Raw genomic sequence first — 15,597 nt, forward strand, 5'->3', positions numbered from 1 at the left:
AACAAATTTTAAACTAGAGTGATGAAACAACCTAGTTTTAGGCTTTCTGAACATACTGGAACTATCATCCCTCCCAGTTCTGAGGTCAACACAGCTGGTACATAACTGAATTTCCCTTGAGGGAAATCATGAAAAACAGCTGTACAAAATGGATCGACAACAAGCAGGCAGGTCAGTTCAGTTACATGAAAAGTTTAGGATATAAATAAGAATGGAGGTATATCTCTTCCCCAATTTTCAAAGAATTGAATTGTGTAAAAAAAATGTTTCATGAGAACAGAAAATTTACATTGCTGTTTCTGCCAAGGTTGAGAAGTAACAAGGTTAAATTTCAGCAAGGAACATTTAGATTAGGCATTTATGGTAAAATTTAACTCAGGATGGTTACACAGAAGCAATCTCTTCCTGTGTGTTAAGCATTATCATTCCTGACAGATCTTTGCCTTGTTAAATAATCCTACATTAAGTGTGAGTATTTTTGATTTTGGAGCCCAAATGTGAGGGATGCCTCCTTCTTCCACCAAAGGAAAAGGGGGGGGTGGAATTCGTGCTTAAGTAAAGGGAGGCTTGTGGTACAGCCATGTGGTACGAGTGGGCATAGACCTTACACTTTTCGTAGGCCTTGTTATGATTTCGGATGATCTAATGTTGCCATCTAGTGGTGGGAACATTGATTGGCGAGAGGAATGCTACTCATCGGTTCTTTGTGTCTTGCTCACACACTGCTCATTTATTGAGTCACAGGAATATCATCCTAGAATTTAATCCCAGCCATGAAAATCACAAGAGCCTCATGAAACTAAGCCCCATAGTAGTTTCTGTGTAGAAAGTTAACTCTCTCCCAGCCAAAAATCAGTACAAAGGTTGTCGTTAAGATTGACTGCATGAGCAGACAAGAAACTAAATGCATCATCTTTTATATTAAAAATATACAAGGTTGAAGCATTCATGTTTGCAGTGCTTTCCATTAATTGCTTTTCTGAATTCTGTCCAGCAACCTTTCACATGTGTGTGCAATATTAGTATCACGGATGAAATGACAGGATTGAGTACTGTTGGTAAACATCATGGCTAGGCCTGATATTTAGATTTGTGTTCAAATCTTGTGATGTTTGTTTTCAGGTAATAAGAGCAAAGATTATTAAAATAAAATTAATCATTTGGGGTGTGGGCTGACTGATTATAGAACATCCAGGCATCATTTCTTTTGACTGGTATTATTCTGTCTGAAATGTATGTGCAGGTCTCAGTTAAAGGTTTTTATTGTTTTATGCCAGTAACAATTGCACTAAGGCCATGAACAACTGAATTCCTGTTTAGCTGCTTTTGTGGGAACACTCCTCTGATTGCTGGTTAGTACTTTGGGCTTTAATCTGGGTGATTAATTTATGATAGTGCATTAATCTTGTTTCTGTTGTATATTTAACTTTGCAGTTATCTTACTGACCTTGATCGTATTGCTATGTCCTCATTTGTGCCAACTCAGCAAGATATTCTTAGAGTCCGAGTGCCAACTACAGGAATTATTGAGTATCCTTTTGATTTAGAAAATATTATATTTAGGTAAGATTGCCTGTCAAGTGATTCCATGTACAATTATGAAAGTTGTTGCTGCAGCTTTACTTCTAAGGTCCTTTAAGTTTTTGCATTCAATGTATGTGTTTCCAGCCCTTTTATTCTCCAAAGTTAATACAGTAACCTGAGTAGTGTTTCAAAACATTCCTTTTGAAATTTACATTACATGAAAAAAGATTTCAATTCAAGCAGCCCAATTACTGTGTATTCTGAACTATTAGTTTAATTAAAAGCCTGGATAGAGGGTCCAGAGGCAAGGTATTTGTAGTAACATGAGTGCTTATACTGGAATGTAGTTTAATGCCATTTAGAGCTAACAGGTTTTGCCTCTTGATTGTAACTGTTTGGAAGAGAGGACCCCTTTAGATATGCTAAAGCCCTCAAGTGACTTCACAACTTTCAGTTAGGTAAAGTTAGGGAAGGGAGTTGGTGGCACCGAGAGAAGGAGCGAAAAAAAAGGTAGAGGATCACAACAGTAGATAATTGTATTCTTCCTGCCATATAATATGCCAAAAAAAATTATATTCAGTGGAACTGAGAGAAACAACCATACTCATAAAGTTGAATGAAAGTCTGCAAAGCACCTTAAAATTACCTTATCTGCTACTAGACAAGCTATCACAACAGGTGGTGTTACTGATTTTATAAGGGAACACATGTTTTTTTAATTTCAAAATTGCAGAATTCACACTAGCATGATTATAGATGTTCTTCCACCAAACTAGTCGTTTCATCATGAACATGTGCCTGCAGTTACAACACAGAACCTGAATCCACTCTGATAACACATGGTCAAACCAGCCTAACTGTGATTTTATTGTTTGTTTTTTCCTGTAAAATGGAATGTTCTAGGGAACATTTTCACCTGGATGAAATGTAAAGGATTTACTTAACTGTCTGCAAAACCATGTATTTGTGAGCATTTTGATTGTTTTGAATAATGAGATATAACTACACTGGATCTTTTGAGGGAGGGCCGAGGGAGATTTTGGAGAGTGTGGGGAAACAAAATTGAGTATGTTCACATCTGCCTTTGCTAAAACTTTTACCAACACAGAAAAAAAACCCCAGCATTGTGTTTTGTATTGTGCCTCAAGCGGCTTGTACACTTGTACTGGGCCTGGCTAGGATAAAGTTAATTTTCTTCATAGCAACTGATATGGTGCTGTGCTCTAGTTTTGTAACCAAAACAGTACGGATATAGCATACCAGTGTTTTAGCTTTTGCTGAGGGGTGTTTGCACAGTGACAAGGCCTTCTCTGTTTCTCTACCCTCCCCACAGTGAATAGGTTGGGGGTTGCACAAGAGATTGTGAGGGGACACAGCCAGGCAGATGATCTGAACTATCCAAAGACATATTTCATGTTCTCTAACATCATGCTTAGTGATAAAATTGAAAAGAGGGGGCTTTAGGGAGGTTGGCCATCTTTTTCTTGGGACCTGGCTGGGCATCAGTCTACATGGAAGGTGGTGACTGATAGCCTTTGCATCACTTTTGTTTTCTTTATCTCTTCTTCCACTTATCCTTCACTTATTAAACAATTTATTTTTTTTAATCTTGACCTCCAAGTTTTCTTACTTTTACTCTTTCTTTCCTCTCCTGCTGTCTACCCATGGTATGTGTGGGGTAGTGAGTGAGTAGTTGCATTGTGCTTAGCTGCACAATGGGATTAATGCAGAGCAACACGAAAGAACAGTGAAAGTTGTAGCACTACATCAAGCAAATCAAGTTTAAATACTAAACAGAACATGCAATTACTTTTCACAGTTTAAGCTTGTCTCAGGTGGGCAATCTATTTTAAGGCCGTCGGATATACTTAAAATATCATATGAAAATGACTAATATGTTGACTGTCTTTCTGGTTAACAGGATGGTGGATGTAGGTGGCCAAAGGTCAGAAAGAAGGAAGTGGATCCATTGTTTTGAAAGTGTTACTTCCATCATTTTCTTAGTTGCATTAAGTGAATATGATCAAGTCTTGGCAGAATGTGACAATGAGGTAAGGAGTGGGGGTATCTAAATAAGGTACAGAAAAAGATGTGTGCTTTTTAAGACAGCGTTCGCATGCCTTCATAAAAGCATTTGCAAATTAAGAAGCTGATCGAGCAGTACCAAAATTGTATTAAACTAGCAGCCTGCCTATAAAAATGAACTCCACCTTGAAAGACAAAACATTATTTTAAAATGTTTTAAGTCACTTATGTCAAATGTTTGCAAATTTGAGTATGAGCAATCTCTCTAGTAAGTAAAACTACCTCAAGTCATCTGTATTAGGTCTTTTGGGTTTTGTTTTTTAAGTCTCTGATGTTTCCAAATTAACCTGTGCATTAATTAAGGAAAATTAAAACAAGATAACTTGAAATTTACCTCATTCCCAAGGTTAGAAAATGTAAGATGAGTTCTCCCAGAGGTTGTAGAGTTAGCAGTAGACAGATATTGTAGAGAAGGATGCAAAGAGAAAACAGTAGGCAGTTAGGGAAAAACAGCGGAACTGCATTACTTTCAGTAGTGTTTGCTTTACATCCTGCAGTATGAGGATTCTTTCAACTGTCCTTAAAAATACCATTTGAACCCTAAAGTCCCAAAGCCCTTACAGATTACTATATCAAGATCTGTTTAAACTGAAAAGCATATCCTACTTCACTTGAAGTGTCACAACTTAACATTGTAGTTGAGATAGAGATTTCAAAGTTTCCTGTCATCTTTTGGTGTACAAACAACTCGGTAACTGTAATTTTCTTTTTTTTCCTTTTACCATCTTGAACATTTTGTTATGCTTACTTTGGCCATTAGGAAATAAACAACAAATTGACTGCTATCACAATTTTGTCCCTAGTATAGATGAGCGCATATGCTCTTGTCCTTTAGCTGCGTTATAGTATGTTAATATCAGATATTGACCCAGTTGACCCTGCTTCAGCTCTCACTCTGAGGTCAGAAGAGGCTTTCACAGAGCAGCAGTCCATGACTGCTCACTGACTCATAGAAGAATTCAAATAATTTCTATTATTAAGGCTTAGCTTGATTTCACATGCCATCATGCCATTCATAGCAGTGATCCAAAACCAAGTGAGTAAAAGGAAACAGAACATGTAGAATAATGATCAACCAATGCATTACCATTGTGCTTAATAAAAGTAATATTTTTTAAAAGCTTTCACAAAAAACTTGGTCTCTGGCTGATGTGATTTGTATATACTATTGTCTAGAGAGTGTAACTTCATATTAATTATTTTTTGTTGTAGAATCGAATGGAAGAAAGCAAGGCCTTATTTAAAACTATCATTACATATCCCTGGTTTCTGAATTCCTCAGTCATTTTGTTTTTAAATAAAAAAGATCTTCTGGAGGAGAAAATAATGTACTCCCATCTAATTAGTTACTTTCCAGAATACACAGGTAAGCATTTATCCCAGACTATATTTACAAAGCTAAAAGTCACATTTAAACCAGTTAGTTTTTCCTCATTAAATTGAATGGGCAACGTGGAATTATGCAATATATTTGATATCTATGCTTTTCTACTCTGTCCTTTAAAATTCTAACTTAAATTACTCAGTTTTACTGGAACTTTGGGTTTTTTACTGGAGCATTGTGGACAGTCTTAAGAGATTTCTTGCAGCCATTCTGTTACTATTAGAGTGACATGATCTCTCTTTCTGAGAACAAGCACCTTTTTTGCCTTTGCTCTCAAGAGACAAGATGTGAGGGGAACTTGGAGAATACAGCTATTAATCCAACTCTTCATATAGTAAAAAACGATAGTATAGTTTTGCATTCATTATTATAACTTGTTATCTATATAAAAATCCAAAGCTAAAAAAGTAGCCTGAATAACTTTATTTAACAAAATAAACACAGATGTATTCCATTACTTAATAAGTATTCTGCAAGACATGTATCATGTTGAATCCTATGATTAATAATGAAAGTAATTATAATGATTTAATAGCTACAGAGAAAATGCACATCCCTTTCTTGGCCAAAGAGAATCCTGTTTACTCTGTGTGTTTTAGAAAATTTAATTTCTCTCATGGTCTTTAACATAGTACAATAATGTAGCAAACTATTAATATATGTTGGGTAATTTCAGTTGTGTAGGTTTTTATAAAAAAACTACTTTGACCTGTAAGGTTTATTCTTGGGAAAAAAGCATATTGCACACATTTTACAAAGCAGCGTTCTAACAACTTTTGCTCCACCAGCATATGAATGAGAAAATGCCAACAAGGGCATATGCCTGTATGGTGGTCTCATATTTAAACATGAAATTAGCCTGTTAAGATACTGTCTGTATGTTTCTTCCTTGACCCACAGCTTTTAACTGTTCAAAACCACTAATTGTGCTTTTGACTAGGACCTAAACAAGATGTCAAAGCTGCCAGAGACTTCATTTTGAAGCTGTATCAGGATCAGAACCCAGACAAGGAGAAAGTAATCTATTCCCACTTCACTTGTGCCACAGACACAGAAAATATTCGTTTCGTCTTTGCTGCTGTCAAGGACACAATCTTGCAATTAAACCTGAGGGAGTTCAACCTGGTTTAAGGAAGGAAACATGGTTGCAGCCACAAAGTATGGTTTACTCTTAGCAGAGCCTGTGTTGATTAAAAAAAGGTGTCTTTTTAAATACCATTTACAGAAACAGGAAGATGATTTATATTTGCTGAAGAAGTATGGATTAAGAGAACCTGTAAAGAATGAGTTTCAAAGTTTACTTTTTAAGCTATACATTTAAAATATTGTGTTCATACGTCCCATATTAGTTTTGTCTGTGAGTTTTGACAGCTGTGGGAATTAAGTATATTTAGAGGAATGTACATAACTACATTGCTGTCCAGCTGGTATTTTCTTAAGATTTTTTTTTTTCTTTATTTGACATTTACAATCATAGCTTATAAAATTTCAGTGTTGCCTTAAAAATGACAAGTTAGTTTTATTTTAGGGTGCTAGACATTTTAAAATTCTTGTTCTGAAGCAAAGTAGTTGAAAGACTAGGGCAAATTTATTACACTTTTTGGAAGCATCTCTGAGTAGCCTTGATAGGCCAAACCCTATCATTACAAAAGATTAATTATTGGAGACCCTTGCGTATCACTGCCTTTTTGTGCAAGTGCCTTACAGTAATAAAATACCTTTCACAGTTAAGGAATGACAAATTAATATCTTGTAGGCAGTCCATGGAATTTGTTTTTTCTGAAGGGGAAAAGCATTTCTCAAACACCAGGGCATTTATCAAACGTTCTCAGCATTCACTGCCACAGGAGCTCGGAGATCATCCACAGCTTCCAGCATAAATTAGGCCTTAAATTTCTCTGAGTCTCTAATGTAACTTGCTTTTTGCACTTTGCATTTTCCTGTTGTTGTGCTTGATCGCTAGTTTTGCATGGATTAGAGAGCAGCAAAGCCTCTCCTCTAGAAGATTCCCAGCCATTTTGCCATCTCCTCTACTCCCGGGCCCCACAAACCTTCCCAATAAAGATGCCAGCATCACTAACAGCTCAGTCAATTCTCCACTGGGTCAAAAACTTCCAGAGAATATAATAAAGACATTAGGGCAATCTTGAAAACCTTTTTTACCCATGCAAAATGCTTGGTAGGCAGCGCCACTTGATCAGCGAATGCAGCAACACGAGTAAGGAGAGTATTTTAGTAGAACAGTCTGTTATTATCAGTGATTCAGCCCAAATGATGTGCTCAGGTTTTCCTGTATTTACGTGCATGAAAATTTCTCTTTTCCAAGAAATATAGCAATAGTTTTTACTATAATTTACATATCATCAAGTTCTATGCAGCACAGAAAAAAATCAAGTTATCCTGATTTTTCAGCTTGAGTAGGGCTTCTGTGTATTATTCAGCCAGGTTCATACCTCTCACAGTTCAGTCCTGTGAAAAGCACACTCTGACCTTTCACTTCCCATTAAAAATGTTTACCAATTCACATATTAAACAGCACTGTTTCCTTTTGTCCAGCAGTGCAGAAAAAGTAAAGTATGTTCAGAGCTGGTTTTGGATGCTAAAGAGAAAACAGCCTGTAACATTTGATTCATTTGTTCTTTGTTTAGTGTTGGAACAAGCAGTAGAAGCCTGTCCGTACACTGCTTTAATGTTTTTCTGTGAGGTTAAGGACACTGACATATGTATGTTATGCCCATACTAGTGAATGGCACTAATCAACACTGAGATATCTATTAAAACTTCATATAGATACAGAGATATTTACAAACAAGCCACAAGACTTAGCAATTCTATTAAGGTTTGTGATGTATTTGTTGAAACTGTTTTACATCAGCAGAGCAATAAGGAAACTTGGCATTTGTCATTCAAATTCAGGAATATGCTGTAAGTATTAAATTCTAACTACCATTACATAGTAATATTAATCTTCTATTGACCACTGTGTGATATTTGTTATTTCCAGATAGATCACTAAAAATAACTCAGAAGGAACAAAATACTTCAGTGATTTGTTTGATATGTGTGTTTTGTGAAGTGCTAAAAATAATAAATAGCTAATGGCATACAAACATTTTTTGGGGGGAAAAAAGAAGGATTTCCTAAGAATCTGGTTATCTGGCAACATCATCTATGTTTTTTCAATGCGGCAACAGGAAAAAAAAAATATTTTAAAAGGGATCTTATACATGTAAATCCAGTTATGAAAAACTTGTCCTTATAATAAACTAAAGGTAAAGACTAAAGTCTGTATTCTTTCACTGAGATGGCTGCAACAGAAGTTTGGCCTTGTGTTCTCAGAGACAGGATTTGACTTGTCAATTTCTATCTATGAAATTCTGGTAATGGTATTACCTGTTAATTAAAGCAGTATATAAAGAAAACAAATAATAATCACATTCCAGTCAAATAAAATTCAGTTTCACTTTATTCAGGGCGAAGAAGGGGCTGGGGAGGGGGGAGGAGTGTGGAAACCAAAACAGCCATGCCATGCAAAGCCATGCAGCTGAACAAAAAGAGGTACAGTTAGATTTACAAATTCTTTTAGCAATGTGTCTGGCATCTTTGATTCTATGTTTGGTTTGTCATTGATTTCTTCGAGGTAATTCTAACCCTTAAAAAACTACTACTGAGAACCCAAATGACATTTCTCAAAGGTATTAAGTTTAGCTAACAGTCATCTAGAAAAGAAACTGTTCTTCAGTACTTCAGTAAAGGCCATGATACACTTTTAAACACCACAGTGGGCAGACCTAAATGCCTACATTTTAATTTTTATTGAGATCCCCTTGTCTAATTGCATATACATTTTTAATAAAAATTAATATCTCTATTCTGCCTTCTTGCTGAAAAAGAAATAGGCATATTGCAGTAAGGAATGAGGCACAGCAGAGTGGACATCTCAGCTTGCAGTAATCCAGACAACTACACAATGGGATAAGTCCGAGTACCTTTCTCTTCACCCCAGGCTGATTTACAGTTAAAATAGAGAAATGGTGTCTGCCAAGAAATGGCAGAATTCATTCCTGACTGTATGGCGAAAGTGTAAGGAAAAAACAAAGGAAAAAAGATACAATTTACTGACTAGAAAAAGGGGACTATAGAAAATCATATTGTCATTACAAGTGGAGAAAAGGAGGGAGGTGGGGGAGAGGTCCTATGTTGACTTTTGAACACTTCCGGTATTTAAGTTCTTGTGTTAAGGCTTTTAGTTAGCACAGAAGATCAAAATATTTTATACTCTATAGGAAAAATGCAATTTTGGGGGAATTGTTATGTTTTCCAAAACATGAGCATAACCACAAACACATTTAAACTAAATCCTTCAACATTAATGGTTAAATTGCTCAAATATTACTGAAGAGCCAGCTGAGATTTGAGAATCCGGAGTTTGTTGGCAAAATAAATGTAAGAAAGTTAAGAACTGGATATAGCATGAATTGAAATAGAGGATCTGTGAAGAGAAAATATTTAGAATAGGGTAAATTAAAAGCTACACAAATGGGAATGTACAAAGTACTTGCAAGAATTTCTAGAAGTGAAAGTTAGAGCAGATATTCAGTAAATACTGGGGATAGAGAGAGAGAAGAGGAGACAATTAACACAGTAATCAAGATCATGATGAGGCTATTGATTGAACTATCATGCCTAAGACAAAAAGTGATAGATGAAAAACAAATTACAGAAATAGAATGTTACTTAGTGCACCTAATAAGACTACTTATCTAAGGCAAAGTATTCTGTTAGTTTGGCATGATTATAACCTGAGCTAATACTCTTGGTACATGCTTGGTGTACAAACAAGTGGTATAACACAGTCATTGTCATAGATTGCAATTCTCTTACCTTTTGATTCAATTTAAAACTTATGGGGAGAAGTACAATATTACATGTATTTTGTAACCCACTAAGTGGTTACTCAACACCAAAGACAAGACTTACAGCAAATTAAAGAACTGCAGTTCCAGATGAGCATGCTAATCATTTTAGATTTTACAATAATGCAACAATTTGGATATCTCAAGCACCTCCAGCAATGTCAGAATTAAATCCTGCAGCTATAAATGTTCTAAACAGTTGTTTGGAAACAATACCTGTTGCATCAGGTACTTACTATATGTACCAGATATTTTGAGGACTTTGATATGGGAATTTATGGAAACCTTCATTAACACTGTATTGTTTCCTGTACTTTTTATATCAACTGCAGTAAATTGTCATTCAACAATACTATGAGTACATTTAAGAAATAAGCAGAATTGCACACATTCAAGCTCTCCCTATTAAAGTTCTGCTGTCTGGATATGAAACAAAAAAAGTTTCATTGGGTAAGAAAAGTTGATAAAAGCAACTGTGAAATATTATATTTATTATTTAATATAAATTTGACTTTATTAGTCACTTGCTTAGCACACAATACTGTGTAATCCAAGGCATTTATTTTTGGTATGCAACAGTGCATTTATAACCCCATAAACTCCTTAAGTTGCAAGACTTTTATTTAAAATAATAGGCTTTAGTTAATATTTTTAGTGCAGATATATATTAATTCTCCCCATTATACATTTTTGTAAACTGTTATATTTTCTGTGAATATTGATAGAGGTGCTGCAACACTTCCTTGAATAGAATATACAAAAAGTTTACACTAAAAGTGGTACTGTATTACAAATTCATCATGACCTGGTCCATTTAATTACAAAAAGAAAATAGTATTGTTAACCAAGCAGCCACTCCTATGATCATCTAAATTAGACTTCCCTGGTCAGTAGCCTCCTCCTTAGAATTTGAGTTGTAAGACTAGTGATTAAGTTAACATTTCCTTTGACAAAGAAATTTGAATTTCAACACAGCCTCAAGTCATATGAAAACTCAGACGGAAACTAAGTATTGATTTTCAGAATCAGAATCAAAACCTAACAGATTTGCTCTGATTAGTATCATAAGAATTATTCCAGAGTTCAGTTTCAGTGTCAAATATTATGGTAAACCAAATTCATTTTACACCATATTTATAAAAAATGAAATCTGGAACTCTTACATTAAAACAAACAAACAAGCCAAAACTTGGCAGAATTCTTTTCATCACTAGATTACTTTTTTTAACTTAACATCATCTACTTTTGTGATAGTCATAGACTGTTGTGACAATAATAAATAATTTCATAAATCTTCCTTCCCTCCTGTTTTTGCTTTTGTTGCTGATATTCAAATAGTTTTGTTTGTTAAAGAGGAATTAAAAGGTAGCTGTTCAGTGTCTTCATATCTTGGTGCTTCTCCATTCATTACAATTTTGGCTGATTCTCTCTCACTTCTTCCAGTTTAGAAAGGATCCACTGTATGAAGAAAAAGAAAAAACTAAAAATGTTTCCTTGGTAAAAAACCATGCAAAGCATTTGAAAATTAGATTGGGTTGGCCAGACACTTAACTACCTGCTCTCTTCCTAACGGAGTTTTAATACAGTGCTCAAAATTCTGCTATAGATTATAACCCCTGATTTTCTCAACTGAAAATGGAGGCAATTAAGTACCAATATCTGACATTGAATACCACAGCTAATTAAACTGATTAGGTTGATATTTTGGTTTCCTGATCTGTATTTCAATGAATAATATTTTAAAAAATAATTGACATAATTGTTTCACCCACATCGTTATTAATGTTCTTCGTTAGTCTACAAATCTAGACAAATCACAGATGACAATAGAGAAGCAAGGATAAATAAAGACAGAAGACAAGAATAGCTTGTATCAATGTGACAATACAGTTATTTAGAAAGAAGTTTTCCTTAACTATATTTTGGTTCTTTTCAGGAATTTCAAATTCGCATGTTTACTGAACATGCAAGGGAAATTAGTTTCCCAAGGAAAAAAAAAAAAAAAAGGAAAAAAGGGGCAGTGACATGGAAATCTAGGGTAGGAGATGAAATTATACAAAGGGATTGCCATGAGAAAGCTGCATAATGCTTTCAGGAAAGATGAGTGGATTATTACACATCAGATTCTGTTACTGGACATTACCTTGTGATGTCCACTGGACTGACACAACATTCACAAAGCAGTGTCACTGAAATGACCTCATACCCTTTTTACTATAAATTTTCACTGTTCCTGAAACCCTTCCCTCAGTGTTGGCTCTTTATATACACAAGCACAAGTGTCACATTTGCAGAAGTGAGCCGTAGGCCAAACAGCCCAGAAGCGAGTCTCAAAGACACTTTCTGTAGGAAAGGCCCTGGTGGCAATTTTTTTCATGAATCTGTTAAGTATTCCTTCTCTAAGATAAAACCACATTCCTTACCAAGCCTGTCTGACAGTGACCTTTCCCCTCATTCACATTCCTGGTGGTTTTGTGAGGTTCAAAGGCCTTTCTAGGAAAATACACAAATCAACGTTTTTGTGAAATGCGCACACAACTTTTTCAGCTTCCTTTTCCTTGCTTAATGCTTATGGCATACATAATATAATGCACTAATTTGATTTTTGGAATTGTTTCTAATTTAGCTGAGGCATAGATGGGATTCCCTTCCTACACAGACTACTGGACCTCAACACTGTGTTGCCCCACCACAGCCAAAAAATAAAATAAAAAAGAGGAGCTCAGTACTTCCAAAGAGTACAGACAAGTCAAATTCAGCATGGGGCCCCCAAATACCTTGTAATGCTTTTTGAGGTAAGAGTCAAATGGTATCACTCAGATGTGGTTAGAAACTACCCTCATAAAGGTAAAAGCAACTGAAACTGGTGAGAGGTTGCAACTGTCACAGACTGTTTCAAAGAGTGGTCTCAGTATACCATATCCCATTGGTGTGAATATATACAAGGCTAATTTATTGTTTGTGAAAATAATTAGCTACACTAATAAAAACAAGGCAGAACTTTCACAACCCGCAACCTCATAGTTCTGGTAGCAGACTTGAACCACTCCTACTATATGTTGTAGTAAAACTAGTGATGTCAAAATGAAGAGATCACATAGAATATATGTATAATAATAGTAGTAATATCATATATCAAATAAACTATTTGTGTTTCTATTAGGGATTTTTCTTCATTATTCAACCAAAACTGTTTTCTGAGGAACAGAGGAATGACACACACATGCCCCCAGAATAAAACTAGGGAGTAATTTACAGATATTGTTTGTTGTATTAAAATGTACTATATTAATTCACATTTTTGATCGCTTAGTTTTTGTTAGTAGCACTGTTAAATCAGCCGTTTGACAGTTATAATTCCAAAGATTTATGTACGGAAAAGTTTGCTGCTGGAATGGAGTATTTTTGAAATTCAGTACTGAATGGATCACTGCCATTTCCATCTGTGTAATAGTCCTGTGGAAATACTAAATTTTAAATATACATAGTAGTTTCAGGTTAAGAATATTTCTGTTTCACTTTTTAAGCCACTTTAGCACAGTATAATCATAGTAGTATTTTGACTTTACCTTAGCATCCTCTGGACTTTTAAAATTAATAATTTTTCCAAATTCTTTGGCGTGGAACACAGATTTAACTCGTTCCTAAAAAAAAAAAAAAAAAAAAAAAAAAATTCAAAATTGCAGTTAGTTTCTTCAAACTTTACAACTAAGGAAGTTTTAGTTTGCCTATTAAGGCATCGATATGGTTCAGACAGCCATATGTGCCCATTACACTAATCTTAGTATGTTCACATTGTGTGCACACACCCTGAGAAACTTCATTTTCTGCATGAAATACCAGCAGAGTGGAATACTCCAGCAGTAACAGACTTCCCTTTTTCCCATGGAGATTGGACTATAAAAGTGTGTAGGAATGGAAGACAGAGAATGGAGTATGTGGGATAGCAAAATCCAGTACTCCCTAAAGTTGCAGTTTTTCATTCTCCATCCAATCATTACCTGGGTGGACATTCCACCAATACTGACATGCAAGTAGTGGTCTTGGGTAGTGAAAATAGCAACTTAGGCTTGAGAAATAAAACATAAGTGGTGCTTTGCAAAATACAGTTTTCAACCATAGATTTCAGTAAAGAACATACTGCAGATGCGTGAATGGACTCTGAAATGACTGTTGTATAGGGGTAAAGATGGATATGTTATTCAGCATTGTCTGAAATGGCAGAAACTCTAAGAATTATTTCATCTCAAACTAATACGGCTCTGCCTTTCATGCTGTCTGCAATAGAAATAAATAATCTGAATGATAAACTGAACGACTTTGTACACTGTCAAGACTGTCCAGACAGCCAAGATGTGTAATTGCACACATGAAGTTCATTAAAAACAGAAACAACCCAAAACACTAGCAGGTAAATGTATTGATTAAAATTAAATTCAGTAACCATCTCAACAAGCATGTAATTAATTTTACGAAGATATTAATACCTTATTATACTTTTGAAGAATTTGATTACTAGCAAATGAAAAAAAAATCCTTGAAGCACAGCGCATGCAAGTGTGTTGTTCTGATATATTTGAATCTTTGGGATCGCAACAAGGTAGATTTCCACATACCGGCGTATTTCCACAGCACCATAGTGTGTAATAAAAAATATTCTGCAACTGAGGGAGTTTTATTGTAACATCATTTTCCAAACTAAAAATGCACCACTAACTGGTGCATACCAACAAAAAATTCCCAGGATTCAAAGAATAATTTCATCTGCAAACACCAAGTCACCATTCTGTTTGTAACAGTCAGAAGCTAGTTATCTGAGGAGTTTGCCCATGCCAAATTTCAGCTCCCTTCTCTGAGTGCATCTCTACTAGAACAGAGATCAAGAATTCAAAGGGTAGAGATCAGGAATTCAAAGTTAAATTTTATAAATAGTAACACAAAAGGAAAACAAAATATGATTAGGTTAACATACCTTGGCTTCAATGCGTAATCTTCTGCCATCAACAATGAATGGTTCTTTGGTAAATTCATCGTAAGTGTATTGCCATTCACATGTCAGCTGTCCAAATGTCCCTTTTGTCACAAATAGCACACCACTATGCACCAGAAAATAAAATAAAAAAATTTAAAATTAATGTAAAAATACTTAAAGGTTATCAAGTTACTCTAGCTCTAGTGAAGTAATTCATTGTTCCAAAATAGTTTTCTAATGACATATAATCATACAGCATACTTTCCCAAAAGAGTGAATTTTGAACCTTCCTCTAACTTATTTAAAATACTGTGTTTCACAGCAAAACTGTAACACTACTTCTAGACATATTTCTACAAAAAGTTGTACAGACTTTTTATTTGAGAAGGATGCTCAATACTCCACTATTAGAAGTTATTGACTGTTCCTGTAGGATCTTTTTTCCCTTCAATATGCTGAAGTTCCATTGACTTCAGCCTAACTAGATTTATAACAAATCTTTCTCAGCTAAAGAAACCACAAAACCAACATTCCTTTTCTCTCCTTAAATAGGGAAATTACTATGAGACTCAAAATAACATACTCTTGTGCTGAACAACGCTGCTGTTGAACTACATTATTAACAGCACACTAAGCATGCCTTCCCCATTATTTTATCTATATGCATAATGACAGATGTCAAAGCGCAATTACTAATCAACCATTATCAAGGCATT

The 15,597-nt window shown here is 35.0% G+C and overlaps 2 protein-coding genes across 2 annotated transcripts in view; one reads left to right on the plus strand and one right to left on the minus strand.

Annotated features, from left to right (window-relative positions):
* The window catches only part of LOC104635833 (guanine nucleotide-binding protein subunit alpha-14), an 88,766-nt gene extending 80,489 nt beyond the window's left edge, over nucleotides 1-8,277 (plus strand). The window contains exons 4-7 of the mRNA XM_075740899.1: nucleotides 1,435-1,563; nucleotides 3,446-3,575; nucleotides 4,822-4,975; nucleotides 5,934-8,277. Coding sequence (XP_075597014.1) covers nucleotides 1,435-1,563; nucleotides 3,446-3,575; nucleotides 4,822-4,975; nucleotides 5,934-6,124 — 604 coding nt within the window. The 3' untranslated portion in view covers nucleotides 6,125-8,277. The remainder of the gene's footprint in view (nucleotides 1-1,434; nucleotides 1,564-3,445; nucleotides 3,576-4,821; nucleotides 4,976-5,933) is intronic.
* Nucleotides 8,278-8,441: 164 nt separating this feature from the next.
* Nucleotides 8,442-15,597, minus strand: part of VPS13A (vacuolar protein sorting 13 homolog A) — a 109,446-nt gene continuing 102,290 nt past the window's right edge. Inside the window, exons 70-72 of the mRNA XM_075740885.1 lie at nucleotides 14,882-15,005; nucleotides 13,479-13,553; nucleotides 8,442-11,367 (exon numbers count right to left, since the gene is read on the minus strand). Of these exons, the coding sequence (XP_075597000.1) occupies nucleotides 11,317-11,367; nucleotides 13,479-13,553; nucleotides 14,882-15,005 (250 nt within the window). The 3' untranslated portion in view covers nucleotides 8,442-11,316. The remainder of the gene's footprint in view (nucleotides 11,368-13,478; nucleotides 13,554-14,881; nucleotides 15,006-15,597) is intronic.

The sequence above is a fragment of the Balearica regulorum genome, chromosome Z (genome assembly GCF_011004875.1).
Source record: "Balearica regulorum gibbericeps isolate bBalReg1 chromosome Z, bBalReg1.pri, whole genome shotgun sequence".
Lineage (NCBI taxonomy): Eukaryota > Metazoa > Chordata > Aves > Gruiformes > Gruidae > Balearica > Balearica regulorum.